Source organism: Xiphophorus couchianus, chromosome 10 (genome assembly GCF_001444195.1).
Source record: "Xiphophorus couchianus chromosome 10, X_couchianus-1.0, whole genome shotgun sequence".
NCBI classification, from domain to species: domain Eukaryota; kingdom Metazoa; phylum Chordata; class Actinopteri; order Cyprinodontiformes; family Poeciliidae; genus Xiphophorus; species Xiphophorus couchianus.
In genome coordinates, this window is record NC_040237.1 from 17,308,468 (window position 1) to 17,323,906 (window position 15,439).

General features: G+C 37.1%; 1 protein-coding gene across 5 annotated transcripts in view; it reads right to left on the bottom strand.

The window, feature by feature from the left end:
- Window positions 1–532: 532 nt before the first annotated feature.
- Window positions 533–15,439, bottom strand: part of mapk8b (mitogen-activated protein kinase 8b) — a 30,913-nt gene continuing 16,006 nt past the window's right edge. For 3 of the 5 annotated variants that reach the window (XM_028029083.1, XM_028029084.1, XM_028029085.1), the window contains 6 exons: window positions 13,504–13,575; window positions 11,689–11,871; window positions 11,107–11,231; window positions 8,431–8,494; window positions 7,722–7,799; window positions 533–6,575 (listed from right to left, as the gene is read on the bottom strand). In XM_028029083.1, coding sequence (XP_027884884.1) covers window positions 6,394–6,575; window positions 7,722–7,799; window positions 8,431–8,494; window positions 11,107–11,231; window positions 11,689–11,871; window positions 13,504–13,575 — 704 coding nt within the window. In that variant the 3' untranslated portion in view covers window positions 533–6,393. Of the gene's footprint in view, window positions 6,581–7,721; window positions 7,800–8,430; window positions 8,495–11,106; window positions 11,232–11,688; window positions 11,872–13,503; window positions 13,576–15,439 lie in introns of all 5 variants that reach the window. The other 2 variants (XM_028029087.1, XM_028029086.1) reach the window with 2 other exon arrangements.

Consider the following 15,439-nt stretch of genomic DNA (forward strand, 5'->3'; position numbering starts at 1 on the left):
GTAGCGCGGCAGATGGCGAGGTCGGCCGGACTGTAGGGATCAGCCAGTCATATTCCGAAAGCGCACGCGACGTTAGCGCGACCCCGCGCACAGAGTACGAAGCTCGCGCGGGGTCCACTGGACTGCGCGAGGGTTGAAAGTGGTTTGGTTGACTGCAGACCAGGGTAAGTTTAAGCAAGTTGCCATTTTGCTGCTAATGAAGATCCACACTCCTCTGGAATAACTGAATGCTATTTTCTCTCGACTTTCTTAATTTCAACGGTAAGCGAGAAAAGTATATTTGTAATATTTACCCTTTCGGGACACAGAAAGTCAGTGATAATTAACTCAAGGTTTGTTGATGTACCTAAAAAAGTAAAGTGTAGACAAATCAAAAGCGTTTCAGCTACATACATTTTTTTGGAAGTTGTTAAGAGAAGCTAATAATTATGGTACCGCAAATTATGAAAATAACATTGAAAAGTGCTAACTAAAAAAAATAAATAATAACATAAACTTTTGCTTTTACAGTAAAAAGACATGCAGTCACAAATCAAAGTGTATTTCTTTATTTGCAGTAGATGTTCTTTCCATTTATCAGAGGTGGCATCACAGGATCCCAGTGCATGTTTTCTTTTAGTGCACTTTTTTTTTTTTTTTCCATTGGTTGCGGTTGGGACGCACAGATCCAGGAATTCTTAAAACTAGTAGCATGGCTGGATTCACTGGCAAACATTACAAACCAGCACCATAGTATAACATAACGATTTCTTGTAGGTATTTACTCACTTTTTTTTGTGCATCTTATACTAATACAGCCCACATCAAAAACATTCTATCAGACCAGGGTTATTCGATGAAACATCAGTCTCTCCATCAAACCCAGACAGTGTTTTTGGGTGGGTGTGACAGATTACGTAACATTATAACTATAAAACAAGTCACAAATAAAAAATCAATCTTATTTGTAAAAAAAAAAGAAAAAAAGAAAAAGAAAGAAAACATGAATTGACAGTACCAAACATTTTCTTTACCTTCAGGAGAATGCTAACAAATGCTAAACCTATACATACAACTAGCACAGTTTGCTGAAGGTATTGCACATTTAGTAAAAAAGAAAAAAGAAAAAAGAAAACAATACAATAATTCTTTTACTTCTGGGTGAAGTATACATAATGTACAAAACTAGAAGTCTGCTTGAAACTGACAAATAGTACACTTTCAAATAAATAAATAATGGAATCTGTTATTCACACACCTTTGAAAGCTCATTCTGCAGGTGACAAAATATTACCAAGAACTGACAGAAATTCAGCGTGAGGTAGTTCATCAAAGTCGACTTAAATCAGAGTAGATTTGCTTAGAGAGATGAAGTAATACTACTAGAAAAACAACAATGTAAAAAACAGATAGCATGGATATGTGTATGACTCAAATTGATGCCCCCCAATGTTGGGCAAAAAAATTATTAAGAGCACTTCTGACAATAAATCTTTTCCTGATCTGCTTTTTTCCCCCCTCTTTGCTAGTATCAGTACTGGATATTGTTTGCCACTGTTTGCTTCCCTATTAAATTGAATTTTTTTTTCTTTTATTGGAAGCTTATACTTTGTCACTGTAAACTACAGCAACTGTTGCACTGAGTTTTATATTTGATGGATTTGGCTGCAAGGGCATCAAAGTTACTTTGTAATCATTCTGATATTCTTTTAAAACGGGTTGCACCAAATAAACTCGCTACAAAAAGCAATAATAGGCCTAATATGTTAACTGTTCCTTCGTACACTAGCGCTTGCTTGCTAATAAGTCACGCTCAAATATGAGTGGCAATGCTAAAACGTTATTTTTTCAACGCCTGCGCTACTCAGAATATGCTTTTTGGTTTTTCTATTATGGTTCAGGAAAACAAAAAGAAAATGAAATTTGCAACGAAAGATCTCCGCACCTTACAGCTTCTTGTTACATTAACAGCTACACAATCTTTCATAATAGCCAGTGTTTGACTTTTAACTACATTTTGTTGAAACGTAGAATAGAACTTGTTATATGCATGCATATATAGCAGTATAATTAACTGTTAAATGTGTTACATTCAAATAAATTAAAAACAATGTCTAACTGCTAATGTACTGTTTGTGTAACTAATGTGGCTAACTCATAAAGCTAATATTTGTCATATTAACTATTAATATACTTAATGTAATTAAGTATATTTGTCAAAAATACTTAATTATTTCCAAAAATTAAGTGTTTCAAAGCTAGCTGGCAAGCAAATTTATTTTACTAAAAAACATAGTGGTACAGTAAGCACTGATGTTACAAACATTAGCATAAATAAATGGTAATTGCTAATCCTGTTTGTTTTTGTTACCAAAAAAGATCAATCATTACTTCATCTAAATAATAAAGAAAATAAATCATCTGTCAATGTAGAAACTAGTACAGAATTATACCTCACTTTGCTCCTAACCTTCCAGGAGTTTTGGAACTAGCGGAGAAGCTAACTTGCTACTTAATGACATAACAAAATATTAAATGGGATTAATTGTTGACATAAACATCAATACGTTTAGTTAGTAACCGCTAATCTCATTTGTTTTAATGTTTGTCACCCAAAAATAGAATCATTGCCTATAATCAGTTATCCAAAAAATGATAAGTAATTTGTCAATATAACTAAATATGAAAGAAAAAAAAGAAACGTTTTGTGGCTAGTTGATGAGGTAACTTTGTTAAGGTATTTGTTCCTTTCCTATTACCTAATTACATAATGAAGCTAGAGATAAAATGCCATTAGTTTTTGACATTAACACCAATATGTATAGCTGCTAACCGCTAACCGTTTTCTAGCATGCTTCGTTTCTAGCTGATATTTATCGGTTGTCCTTATTTGTTTGATTCATTCATAAAATTTGCTATCAAATTAGTAAATAATAAAGTTATTCTCGCTTTTATTTTACCCGCCGACGGAATCACGTGGAAGCAAAAATTATTTCACTGAGCTATCGTTTGAACAAACCTAATCCTTAAGAACCGCTAAGCTGTTAGTCAGTTTTTCACCTTAGTTCTCTGTTGCCTTTTTGCGTTCTTTGCGTTTGCTCATGCGCTACTAACCTCAAACAAATGCTCGCTTTGGCTAATGATAATATAAAATAAGCCAACTCGTTTGGAATAAAGAAGCTAGCTTGTATTTTCCCTTCCTCTCTTTATAAAAACGTTACAAATGATGGCTCGTAAACTAAGTTTCTCAAAACATATTCAAATGTTTTAAAAAAAAAAGTCACATATAATAAGTAATAGAATTCAGCAAGGCATTTAAAACTAATTAGCATTAGTGTTTTTTTTGTTTGTTTTTTTACAAAACAGATAATGACTTCACAGATTAACAAACATATTAAGGACCGTAATTATCTGGTGTGTTTACGATAGAGTGTGTGTCAAGTTTTAATGATGCAACCCGATTTAGTAAGTTCAGCTGTAAGTCTGCCAGCTGTTCTGACACAGATATGGTGACCGGTCGGGACCAACTCAGAACAGAAACTGGAGCAGACGGTTCCGTCTGTGTTTACCGTGACGTTTCCCAGATGACGAGACGCCAAAACCGATGGCAACAGCGAGCTACAGCTCGCACTACTACAGTGTGAAAATAATAATATCATTTGGCGGCTCGTCAACAAGCTAATCTCCTGCTTTCCTTATGCAAGCAGCCAATTTCACCGCAGGAACTCGACCGTAATAGTCGGGATACGGAACTTAAAATGCTTAATCCAGTAATATACATTAACTTAGAACGTTAAGAAAATCTCTCTTTCAACTCAAACATCTGACAATATCAACCAAAAGGGAAATCCTAAAAGATGTGTTTTTAACATATGTTCTGGTCGCTGTGAAACAGAGACTTCTTCTCACTTTGATGAAAGACCTCTGAAATGACTTAAACACTTGATAAAGCTCCTCAGTTTCTTCCACGTTACGACGCTTTTCTTCTTTTAGACCTGCGAGACGACGCTCTCCGGTTTCCAGGGCCCAAACTCAAAACAAGTAAAAAAATAGACATTTTGTGAGAACCACAACCCCACCACACAGTACTGTTATGACACAGACACCACTGTTGTTACGCATAACGAACACACACCCTTCCGGCGAAACGAAGGACGAACGACAGGCACTTTACCTTTCCAGAATCAGAACACACTCAAAAGACGTTTATTGCATTCGTTAAGAATAGGTTGAGTTTGTTTGTTTGGCCGACACACATGCACAAAAAAAAAATAAAATAAAAAGAAAGAAAAAAAAACAAACTCCTTTTCTCATTTTCAATTTCACATGTAGTCGGAGCTGCGTTTCCCCACCGCTCCACGCAACAGAATCACTTTCCTCTCCATGACTTCGAACAGATGCACATCAACAAATCGGAATATCACTGAAACGTTCATCTACTTCGACAACTCAATTCAAAAAGTTGGACTTTTGTATTGTCAAGATTCGTGACGGTTAGAAATTTATTTTCTGCATTTACGGCTATTAAATTTGATGATTATGGCTCGCAGCTATTAAAAACCCAAAAATTCAGTTAGAATTTTTTTTTAATATTGCATAGAAAAAAGATGTTAAATACAGAAATGTTTTGGTTATGCCTAAATTATGCCCTACACAACCATAGGAAAGTCAGTCAGTAGATGCTTTTCCATTACAGATGTAAGCAAAACTTTGCCAATATTCTGCTAATGTCGAAAAGACAGAATTTTGCAATTGTGACGTTTCCATTATATAAGAAATGCAATATTACAAAATAAACAACTTTTGATATGCTCAAATAACTTCATGCTAGTGCTGAAACTTTTTATCAGAAAACAAATTTTTTCGAATTTGGCGTGTTTTCATGTAGCGAATTTGACTCCAATATGTCAAATTGTGCGATTACATGGCTAATGGAAACACCGCTACCATCTACTAATGAGTTTCCACAAGAGACGTGTGCAACACTTTGTCAGTATTCCGCTAATGTCGAAAAAGCACAATTTCGCAATTGCAAAATTGCATGAGAAAAATAAAATCACACATGAAGACGTTTGTTTATGTCACTAAAAAAAATGCTGAGTCATCGTCCTCAACTACCACCCGTCTTCTTCTTCGTGGTTTGCTAAAGCGGCAACAACCAGAGTCACCTCCATGCCACGCCGCATTAATGCAGCAATTCATACGAAGACAGCTCTGAACAAGAATTCAGTGCTTATGTGGGGATATACTTTTCAGAATGTCAACATTTCTGTTAAGTGTTTAATAGTTTCATGTAATATTTAAATGATCTGTGAAGCGAGTTCTCGTTAGCTTTTCACCATAATCAGCAAAACAAACAGAATTTAAGTATTGTGTATAGTTGATCTATACAGTAGTAGTTTTCATTTTTTTTAATGAATTAATAAAATAACCTTTTTGACAACATTCAAATTCATTGAGATGCATGTTCACCTGCTTTCCCTACTTTACTGAAGCACATTCTAGTTTCACCACCGACGTCACAAACCTCACAGCACTTTACGTTTTTAAAGAAACTCTCAAATCACAACGACGAATCCTTCCACAGAACTTTCCCACCCAACCGGGTCCACGCCGCTCGCTCGGACAAACCAGGAACTTCAAAGCACTTCAAAATAAACCGAACCCACATCTTCCCTCTTCTAGGCGAAATATGACAAAAGGAGTCTCAACCAAATCTCAGCGTTTTGGGGTTTTTCCAAATAGGAAGTGAAAAATCTGAAAATTATAAAGCATTCATAAAAAGTGAAATTTTACAATGTAGGAAGTAGTAGTGACTCATCGTGAGCAACCTTTCTTTTCTTTTCTTTTTTTTTTTTTTTTTACAAAGAAATCAAAATTAGTTTCAAATAAATGGATATGTCACATGCAGCCAAAAAAATAAAAAAAATAAAATCAAGATTCCTAATGTTTTAGACTAAATCAAATAAGGGAAGATCAAAGAAGAGTCTGGAAATTAAATAAGGTTTCAAAGGCTCACCGAATGTCTGTATTGAAGACGAAACTGACAGCTACCGTCGAATCTGTACAAACGTGATCTACGATTATATGGCGAGTTGTAAAAAGCAGTGAGAAGAAAATATATCAACTGTCGAAAGATCTTTCAAAAAAGAAAAATAGATAATTTTAGAAATCTTACTGTCAAATAAAAACACAATAACCATTTTCTAAAAAAAACAATAAATTATAGACTAAAAAAATGTACATTTTAAAACAGAAACAAAAGACTATGAATGATTATTTGAAAAAGGAAAACAGGATGAAGATCTGTTGTTTCAGACATTTTACTTAAACAGCTATCTGACTAATACGCTAAACTACTGGAGACGAGCACAGAGGGGAGGAGGGTACTGTGGGTGAGGGGAGGTGTGATAGTCATCTGCAGCAGCCCACGGGGCCGCCGGCCTTGGCAGCGGGGCCTGCGGAGCCCGGGGGGCCCGCGGGGCCGGGGGCCGTCTCCAGGCTGCTGTCCGTGTCGGTCAGGGTGGGGTCGGAGGATGAGGACGTGGAGGGATGGTGCTGGTGCTGCTGCTGAGGGCTGCTGTTCACTGCTGCACCTGTACTATGAGGAACAGGAAAAGGTCAGAGGTCAGAGAGGGTCGGGGGGGCTGTGAGCAAACCTGAGACTGCAGATACTGCAGGTATGAAGTTTCTGCGGAAAAGAATAAATCTATGAAGGTGGCATTTTACATTAAGAGTTAAATAGCTAAATAAACAGATTAACTAATTCTAATTATGGCTTCACCGACTGACGTTTTCTGGCCAATCAATGATCTTTAAACTACCCAATGAGCTGCCGATTTTTTTAGATTGAAAAGTTGCTAAATATTATAATAGTCAGCCGGCCGATTTATTAGTACACCATTAATTCTAATAGTCATTCATTAAAACAGATTCCCAATTATGCTTCATCTGATTTCTAATGGTCAGGATTTAAAAATTTGTCAAATAAAAGGCTAATTAATGATTAAATGAACTATTTGTCCCCATTATCTGACATTAGATGCAATAAACAGTTACAGTCAATACAAGACACAACTAATGATAAAATGCTGGTTGTTTTTGGTAAATATCTTAGGTGACAGTAGTTTTCCTACAGATGAAAGTTAATGAATACAGACTCTACGGTGGCCCAGAGTGGTCAACAGAATGCAAAAGCAACAAGTTCTGCTAGAAAGTTTAGCAAAACTTCAGTTTTAGCATAACTTCCATTTCAGCTTTTGCACTTTGTTGACCCTTCTAGGCCACCTTAACAATCTTGGACTTTTGGTTATGGACTGTTATTAAATATTTAGTAGTTTAAACAAATATTAAACTATTTAATAGTTTAATATTAAAATTAAATCAGGAATTTCACATTAGATAGTCAACTAGTAATCAGTTCCACATGAGTTACTATCAAACCAAGGAAACTGTGATGCTCAAAGCAAAGCTTTATCCTAACACACTCTTCACCCAACAGACATAATTACATTAAAAGCCTTAGATAATGTGCAGTACTTTCCAGACATAAAAAGTGGTTGAGCTGGTTGAGAGGAAGGGCAACAAAAGTCAGGAACATGGGTATTTGTACACTGCTCAATCTTGATGTATATGGGATGCTGATTGCAGGAGTAGTATATGGAAATGAAAGATTATAGGCATAAAGGTTTGAATAAAAAAGAAAATGCAGCGTTGCTCAAACACAATAACATTCCACCAACCTATGGATGCAGGCTGTCCCCTGATGACACCATTCTTCGTCCTTTCCTCCCAGTCCAGCACTTCTTTATATATCAACTCTGCACAAATTGAACAAAACACGCTTCTGCATTCAGCTTCTCTTTGGTTCATTCAGTTCAAAATGTAACAGCGGGAGAAAGGAAACAGTCACACAGTTTGGTGATCTAAATGTAGTCTCTTCGTGCATCGCGGTTATGCAAAGACTTTGAAAATAAACTTTTAAGGATTTATTGTAGAAAAAAAAAGGATAATCTGTTTGTAAAACGACAGGTGTGACATTTTTAAGGAACATTTTGAAAACACAACGCTGAGAAAAACAAGACAAAACTAGTACAGAAGTAGATAAAAAAATATATTGCATGCGATTATTTTTATATTCTAAGCTGTTTGAATCTGCTTGATAAATCTACAACACTTTTAAAATTCTTTTTTTTTTTCCACAGATTTTCCCACATGATACAAAATGAAATATAAAAAGTGGAAAAATTTGTAGAGTCTAGTGAGGAGCGTCCATCAATCTGTTGTCTAAGCAGAAAAACCCCAGACCCGGATTCAAACAGCATTCTCCAGGTTGGTTTAGTCTAAAATTATTCAGAAGATGCATTAGGAAATGTATGATTTCTGGGTTATACGACGTGAAGTGTCGGCTGTTCACGGGGGGTGAAAAAAAGACGAGAGCTTCTCCTTTACCTTTCCACTCCTCCACTGTGTGCTCCCGCTCGTCCAGCTGCTTGTCTGTGATGGCGGGCGGCGGCTTTAAAACAAAGCAGAGACACAGACACACGGTGGGACGCTTTAGTCTGCCTGTTGAATGTTTCTCCTCAACAACGAGCAACGGGAAGCAGAAACACTCATTGTTAAATGACCGTGTATTTCAGAGTGAAGGAACAATCCCTGGAGGCAGATAGCCTGGATGTCTGCAGTGTGTGCATCATGTGGTTACATCTAATCCTAATCCACACCTTGAATTTTCCTGGTTTGTGGATGTTTCTATTTTATAATATTGGATTGGGTGGATGAAATGTCCAAAACATTGGATATTGTGTTAAGACCCTAACTTTGCTTTAAAGAGTTCAACATCTTCATCGCTGATGGTTTTCTTAGGGTTTTTTCACTATTTGGTGTTTTCACACCAAATAGTATCTTGGTAGACTTTGTTTGACTGGAGACCAAAGTTGCAACATTTGTGATATTTTTTAATCAAACACTTTACCTCCTCACCTGTGGTGGCGCTACACCAAAAAACACAGAGGGAAACGACATGAAAGCCTCTTAAGAAGCGCAACTTCCTTCTTCACAAAATAGAAACAAAAATGGAGTGCCGTCAGGATTCGTCTTTTGTCTTTGGTAAAAAACGGAGTCACTTCTCTTGTTAGCCCTACACTTATGCATCTGTTTTGTTGTATTTACCCAGGATGCCCTGCACAATACTCAACTTCCAGCTTTTGGAGCGGTCTCTGATCTACATGGTGTTCACATATGAATTCAAACTGTACCAGAGTTCATGTCAACTGAGCCCAGTTGTAGGATTTTAGGCAAAACAGAGACCACTTCAAAAGCAAGAAGCTGACTACAGCAAAGGGCATTCTGGGTAAATACAACCAAAACAAATACAAGTGTCTAAAGCTAGCAGGAGAAATAGATCGTGGTCTTTTATCAAACACAAAAGAGAAATCCTACAACCACTGAAGTCTGACGGCACTCTTACCTTGTTTCCCTTTTGTGAAGAAGGCAGTTGCGTTTTGTGTCTTCTTCAGAGGTTTGCGTGTTGTTTCCTTCAGTAGTTGTTTGTGCAGAGCCCGCACAGGTGAGGAAGTGAACAAATTTTTCCAACAGGTTTGGTTCAAAAATGATGCTGTAGAGAAATCCTGCAGCCACTAAAATCTGACACTCCATTTTTGATTACATTTTGTGAAGGAGGAAATTGCGTTGAAAGTGAACTGCACCGACTGAAAACGCAATAAATGTTGCATTTTTGGTCCTCACCACCAACTTTATGCTGAGTCACATTGTTTACTTAAACAATGTGATTAAAACATAGAAAAGGTCAAGGGGGTGTGAATAAATTTCCAGAGGACTGTAAATATTTAGGGTAAAACAAAAAACCTACAATATTATGTATTCAAAACAAGTAGGTCTTAGTTTTCATTTTATGCTTTGTACACATTGTTGATCTTTTTTTTTTTTTTTGCCTTAATGGATTCACACGTTCATCCAACACGGTTACCTCTCACCCACAAGTTAGTTTGTTTGTACAGACCAGAAACGACCCGTCTTCTCCATCCAGAGACGGCCTGAGAGCTGATGTGATAATGAGGCACCACAGTGTGTGTAGAAATGCACTTGTCAAATCTAAATGTTCAGCGTTCGTGACACAGAGGAGACAAATGAAAGCAGCCATTTGCTCCATATGCCAATCTGTCTGATTACAGCCATAAATCATGATGTGTCGGATGAGTCATTGTGTTTCTGAAGAAAGTTCTCGTGTTTATCACTGAATTCAAAGGCTGAACTTTGCAGCACAAATGTCTATTTCTAGTCAAGACTGTAGAACTTAAGTCTACAGGGTTTCTGTAGGCTTCACCAGGGTAAACTTAAGACCATTATGAATTAAATTAAGTTGTAACATAGTGGTTATATTACAGGCTAAAAGGTACCGTTCCTTTAAATTTGTTCCTTTACTTGTTATCATAGCTGCATGTGTGGCTTTCTATTCTGTATTAGCCACCAAAGAAGCAAACCTGACATTTCTGGGGTTTGTTTGTGGCTCTTGGCAGTAGTTTTATGCTTGTCACACTGCATATGGCTTTCTATAGTCTTAATAAATGTAGCATCATATGGGTTGGCAACAAAAGTGATACAATGGCAAAGAAAATGAACACCGTCCAGCTAAATATGCACTATGATAGACGCAAAAAAGGCAAGCTAGCTAGTTACCGTTAGCCTCCACTGCCTCGAGTAACATGGACACAATAAAGTTGTCTGCGTTCAACTCGACAAAAAAAATGGATTGATTTACATAGACATCAACAGTCCTGCCATCGCAAAATGTAAGATTTGTGATTAACGTATTTAAGGCCAACTTACCTTTTTATTAATCAACTTCAGACATTTTAAGACTTTTTAAAGTTTTAAGTATGATTAATGTAGGAAACTACAGAAAGAACTTCTCTAGCAATACTTTTAAAGTACGTATATAGAGTTGCATCTAATTATCCCAAAGATTTAAATATGACGATTGCTATGACTTGCTATTGATATATTTTCTGACTAAGCACAAATACGGTGGGTTCAGTGGCTTTGAGAGATAAGTCCATCGTGACTCGTTGCTTCTAACATATCTTTGGTTTGAGCTGAAGTACTTACTGCCTCCACTTCAGTCGGATCGTACCACACATTAATGTAAGGGTGCTGGAGAGCCTCGTCCACAGAGATCCGCTTAGAAGCGTCTATTACCAGCATTTTGGATAGAAGGTCCCTGGCTTGGCTCGCTGAGAGGAACGAGAAAAAGAAAAAAATAAATAAATCAGGTTAAATATCTAATTTGCTCCAGCTGAGTGGGTTTGTCGTTTGGAAGTTCCAGCTGTAGCAGAGGTGGTGGGAGATGAAGCAGGGAGTGACCGCTGACAAATAAGACACGGCTCCAAAAAAATGAGCAAAAAAGGGAAAAGGCTTATTTCAGAAAATTATGAAGGAGTACAAGAGTTTTTAAGTAGCTGGAATTAAACAGGTGCAATGTAGTTTAAAGTTCCCCTAGATTCTGATCTCTGCTCGATCAAGTAGCTTATAGGTGCAGCAGCCATTTTTAAACTAGCTACCCTTACCTGACAGGTTAGAAATGTCTTACAAAAAGAAAAACACCCGAAAATATTTTTGTAAGTTCATGTAAACCTTCACACCAGCTTTTTTAACAGATTGGGAACCAAAGGAAGACCAACTGGCGCTCACCTTTCAACTTGTTGTGTTCAGAGTCAGCAGGGAACAGGACATCGGGGAAGAGCTTCTCAAAGCTGTAGCCGGCGTAACGCGGCCGGTTCTCCACGTAGGTCCTCACCGACTGGTTGAGCTTCATGAGGAACTCCTGAGACGGCGTCCCCAGCTGCTCGATCACCTTGTTCCACTGGTCAATGTCTTGTGTGAATGATATTAAGAAAACTACAGGGATGGATGTGCAAACGTTCCAATCATGGTCGTAGAGGAAGAGGAAAACACATTTTTCTGAAGACAGATGTTTTCCAGTCAGCCTCACTGAGAGCCTCTACTTACCAACACTGGCTTCTTTACAGTGGAAGGAATTCTAATGACCGCTACTAACCGTTTTACATGTTAGCTGAAGTTTGAGTTGCTCACCTTTAACTAACCCAGAGGCTGAAATATAAGAATTTGGTTTTCTTTGTAAAGAGAGAAAAAAAAAACACCACATAAATACAGATGGAACACACAACACAACTAAATGCTTGTTGACATCTTTGTTCCACCTTTACAATAAACACAAAGGACAGGATTGTATGTATAAAGCTGACTCAAGATAAGAAAATTAGGAACATGCTGCCTGTCACTTAATATTTCATTACAACAGTTGGCTTTTTGGTGATCAAAAAATAATACATTAAAGCTCTCAAAATGATTATTTTTCCAAATCAATATATTTTTTTCTTATACTTAGTTTGTTTTATGAATCGCATATGAACATAACTTGAAGAATTAGCAGTGTATTAGCCTAAAAATATAAAAACTCTCAACACAAATGGTAAATGTCATTTGTTAACTTTTTCAACCTACAAAATAAAAGGCCTAAATTAATGTGATTGCATAAATGTGTGCATCCTTAAAGCTGCAGTATGCAACTTTAATAAAAAAAAAAAAGACAAATTTTTTCTTACATATTTGTTGAAACTGTCATTATGTTGCAACAGTATAATTAGATAATAATCTCATTATTATTATCTCATAGTGTTTAGCACTGGATTGGTTGTTTTCAATGCTAACAAGAAACAACCAATCAGAGCCAGGAAGCGAGTCTTAGCGCTGTGAATCACCCTCCATGTGGCGCTGCTTGTCTCACCCTCCCCCATTGGTTAATTCCAGTTATAGGAGCGTGTGCACACTTATTCAGTCATTTATTTATTTAGTTAGGTTGTTGCAGAATATTTCGGTTTGTTTTCCACTGAATTTTCCAGGTTTTACGTCACAATAAAGGTTGAAAAAGTTCTGAAATCATTGTGGCCAAATTTCTTTTTTCAACATGACAAAAACCTGGTATGAGGGGGAGGAGGCGGTGAACTTTTAAAATCCACTGTGACTTTGAGCCAGCTAACACTTTTAAGTTCGGTTACATCCTCTTATAAAAGCGGTGTAGCTCGAAGAATGAGAAGAACATGTGAGCAATTTTTATGGTAAGAATGTCATAGCAGAGAATCAGCTGATGCTGAAAAGTTTCTTTGAACCTGGATATCTTTCTTTGAGTTCATAAAATTAGTTTATTGAAAAAAATAAAATGGACTATTTTTGAATTTTCACGTTGGAAAATGATGATGAAGCACCTCAAAATGCTGGCTTTCCGGACAGGAGGAGACGTCTCTCCAACCTCAACACAGCATTGAAAGTTGCTGAACTTTATCGCTCATTTAATGTGGAGAAACCTTGAAGGTCTAGTTTTGTGTGCAAAGATGTCAGACAAACACCGAGACTGAGTATTCAGATTACAGTGATGTGGGGGTGGAGGTGGGGGAGCAGTTGGATGGAGGTTTAACTTCAGGATACGATCAGTGCCTGGAAACAACACACTACCTCGGACCATTTCAGCCATGATGCATCCAACAGACCAGACATCAACTGAAAAATGAAATGACAACCACCAAATTAGCATGCAAACCAAAAAAAAAAAAAAAGCAAACAGGACAACAATAAAAACAAAATGAGGGGGGGGAGATCTGAAGTAAAACTCATGATGGACATGAGGTGGCGTGACAACGGAATGATTTCATGCGGTTCAGTGCATTCTGGTAGAGGTCAGGGTCCCACAAAGCTTTATCTACTGAAACAGAGTAATAGCATGTTTTAAAGGGGGTTCTTGTTAGAGGGACACCGATTGTAGTTCTCTGACCGATCACTGATTTAAAAAAAAGAAAAGAAAAAAAAGATTTGCAGATGCCAAAGATCTTTCTTGTCTGAGAAGTCGCTAAATATATCGACAAAGTTGCTAAATTGGCAACAGTGTGGGTGACTGTAGCTACGTTCACACAGCAAATCTTGATGTCCAATTAGGATTTATTTAATAGCTGAAATCTGCTCCTTTATTTATTTATTTTTTTTGGAGTGGTTGTTCAGACTACTCATTAAATGCGACAGCAGTCACTTTTTTGTGAATAGTTTAGAAACCTAAAGCGACCCCATAGATGCCACACAGCAGAGCACTGCTTCTGGAAATAATAATGGATACATCCGACTATGGGTCATTTTTTAAGTTTATTCAGCAATATCAGCCAACAGCATCGTCACAAGCTCAACAGCATAAAGGAAGATATTAAAAATGAAGAATAACTAATAGCAACGACCATTTGTGGAGCGTCGACTACAGCTTCTTCTCTGGATGCGTAGTCGGGACTAAGAGCGATGGGACTATGATGTGATGCACTTCTGCAAACATCTTTTATGGTTCATAACTATAATTGACAATGGCTGATTTTCAGACCATTGCGATGGTGGATAAGATTGGTTTCACATGCTGATCTTAATCTACGTTAAAAATCGGAATTTTGTATCAATTCCGATTTTTAACGTATTATATTATATACATATATAATCCATTCCCTAACATTCTTGTATATTCTGTATAATCTGTGCATATAGCTCCCATATTCATATTTATATTTATACACAATATCTATATCTCTTGCTATAACCCCTTATAGTCCATACATACACAGTCTTGTACATCTGTAAATAAATATTTATATCTCGTAGAGCACTTCTGGATAGATGCAAACTACATCTCGTTGCTTGTACTTGTGACAGTGCAATGACAATAAAGTTGAATTCTAATTCTAAAACCTGCTGTGTGAACGTAGTCAGTCATAGCTGACTTTGCAAGTTTATCTCTATATTTAGCACACAAAAATCTCGCATTAAAGAAAAAAAAAAAAGTCTGTCAGCCAGTAAACTGCAATCAGTGCATCCCTAGCCGAAGCCCTTTATTATTATTGCCGATTTATCGATGCACCCAAATTTGTGTTGCTGAATTTGACTCCTTTTTAAGAAGTCAAATTTAAGGGATTGTTTTGATGTTGAACAATCCCTTAAATGTGAGACGCTGACTCTTGTTGCTGTGCATCAATGCAGCTTCTATATGCTCACTGCACCCCTCTGTAGATATTTACAATTTAATTTCATGCAAACATAACCAAAAAAAAAGAGACATCTCTTTACTGATGGAGCTATAGATAACAACAGCAGCAGGAGGATAAATAAGGCTAATTTATGGTATTTTGACTTCTCCTCTTTTGAAAAGCAAACTATTAAAATTCTGCTCGGGTCTTTCATGTGACAGTCACGGCGCCGCTAGCGACAATGTTGCTGCTCGAGCGGATAGAGTCGTCTGTGTATCCGTAGAGACAGCAGGTGGGTGGAAGCAAGTCACAGCGCCAGAGGGATGGGGTACAAATTCAAAGAAATGGAATTTTAATAGTTGCATTTGACA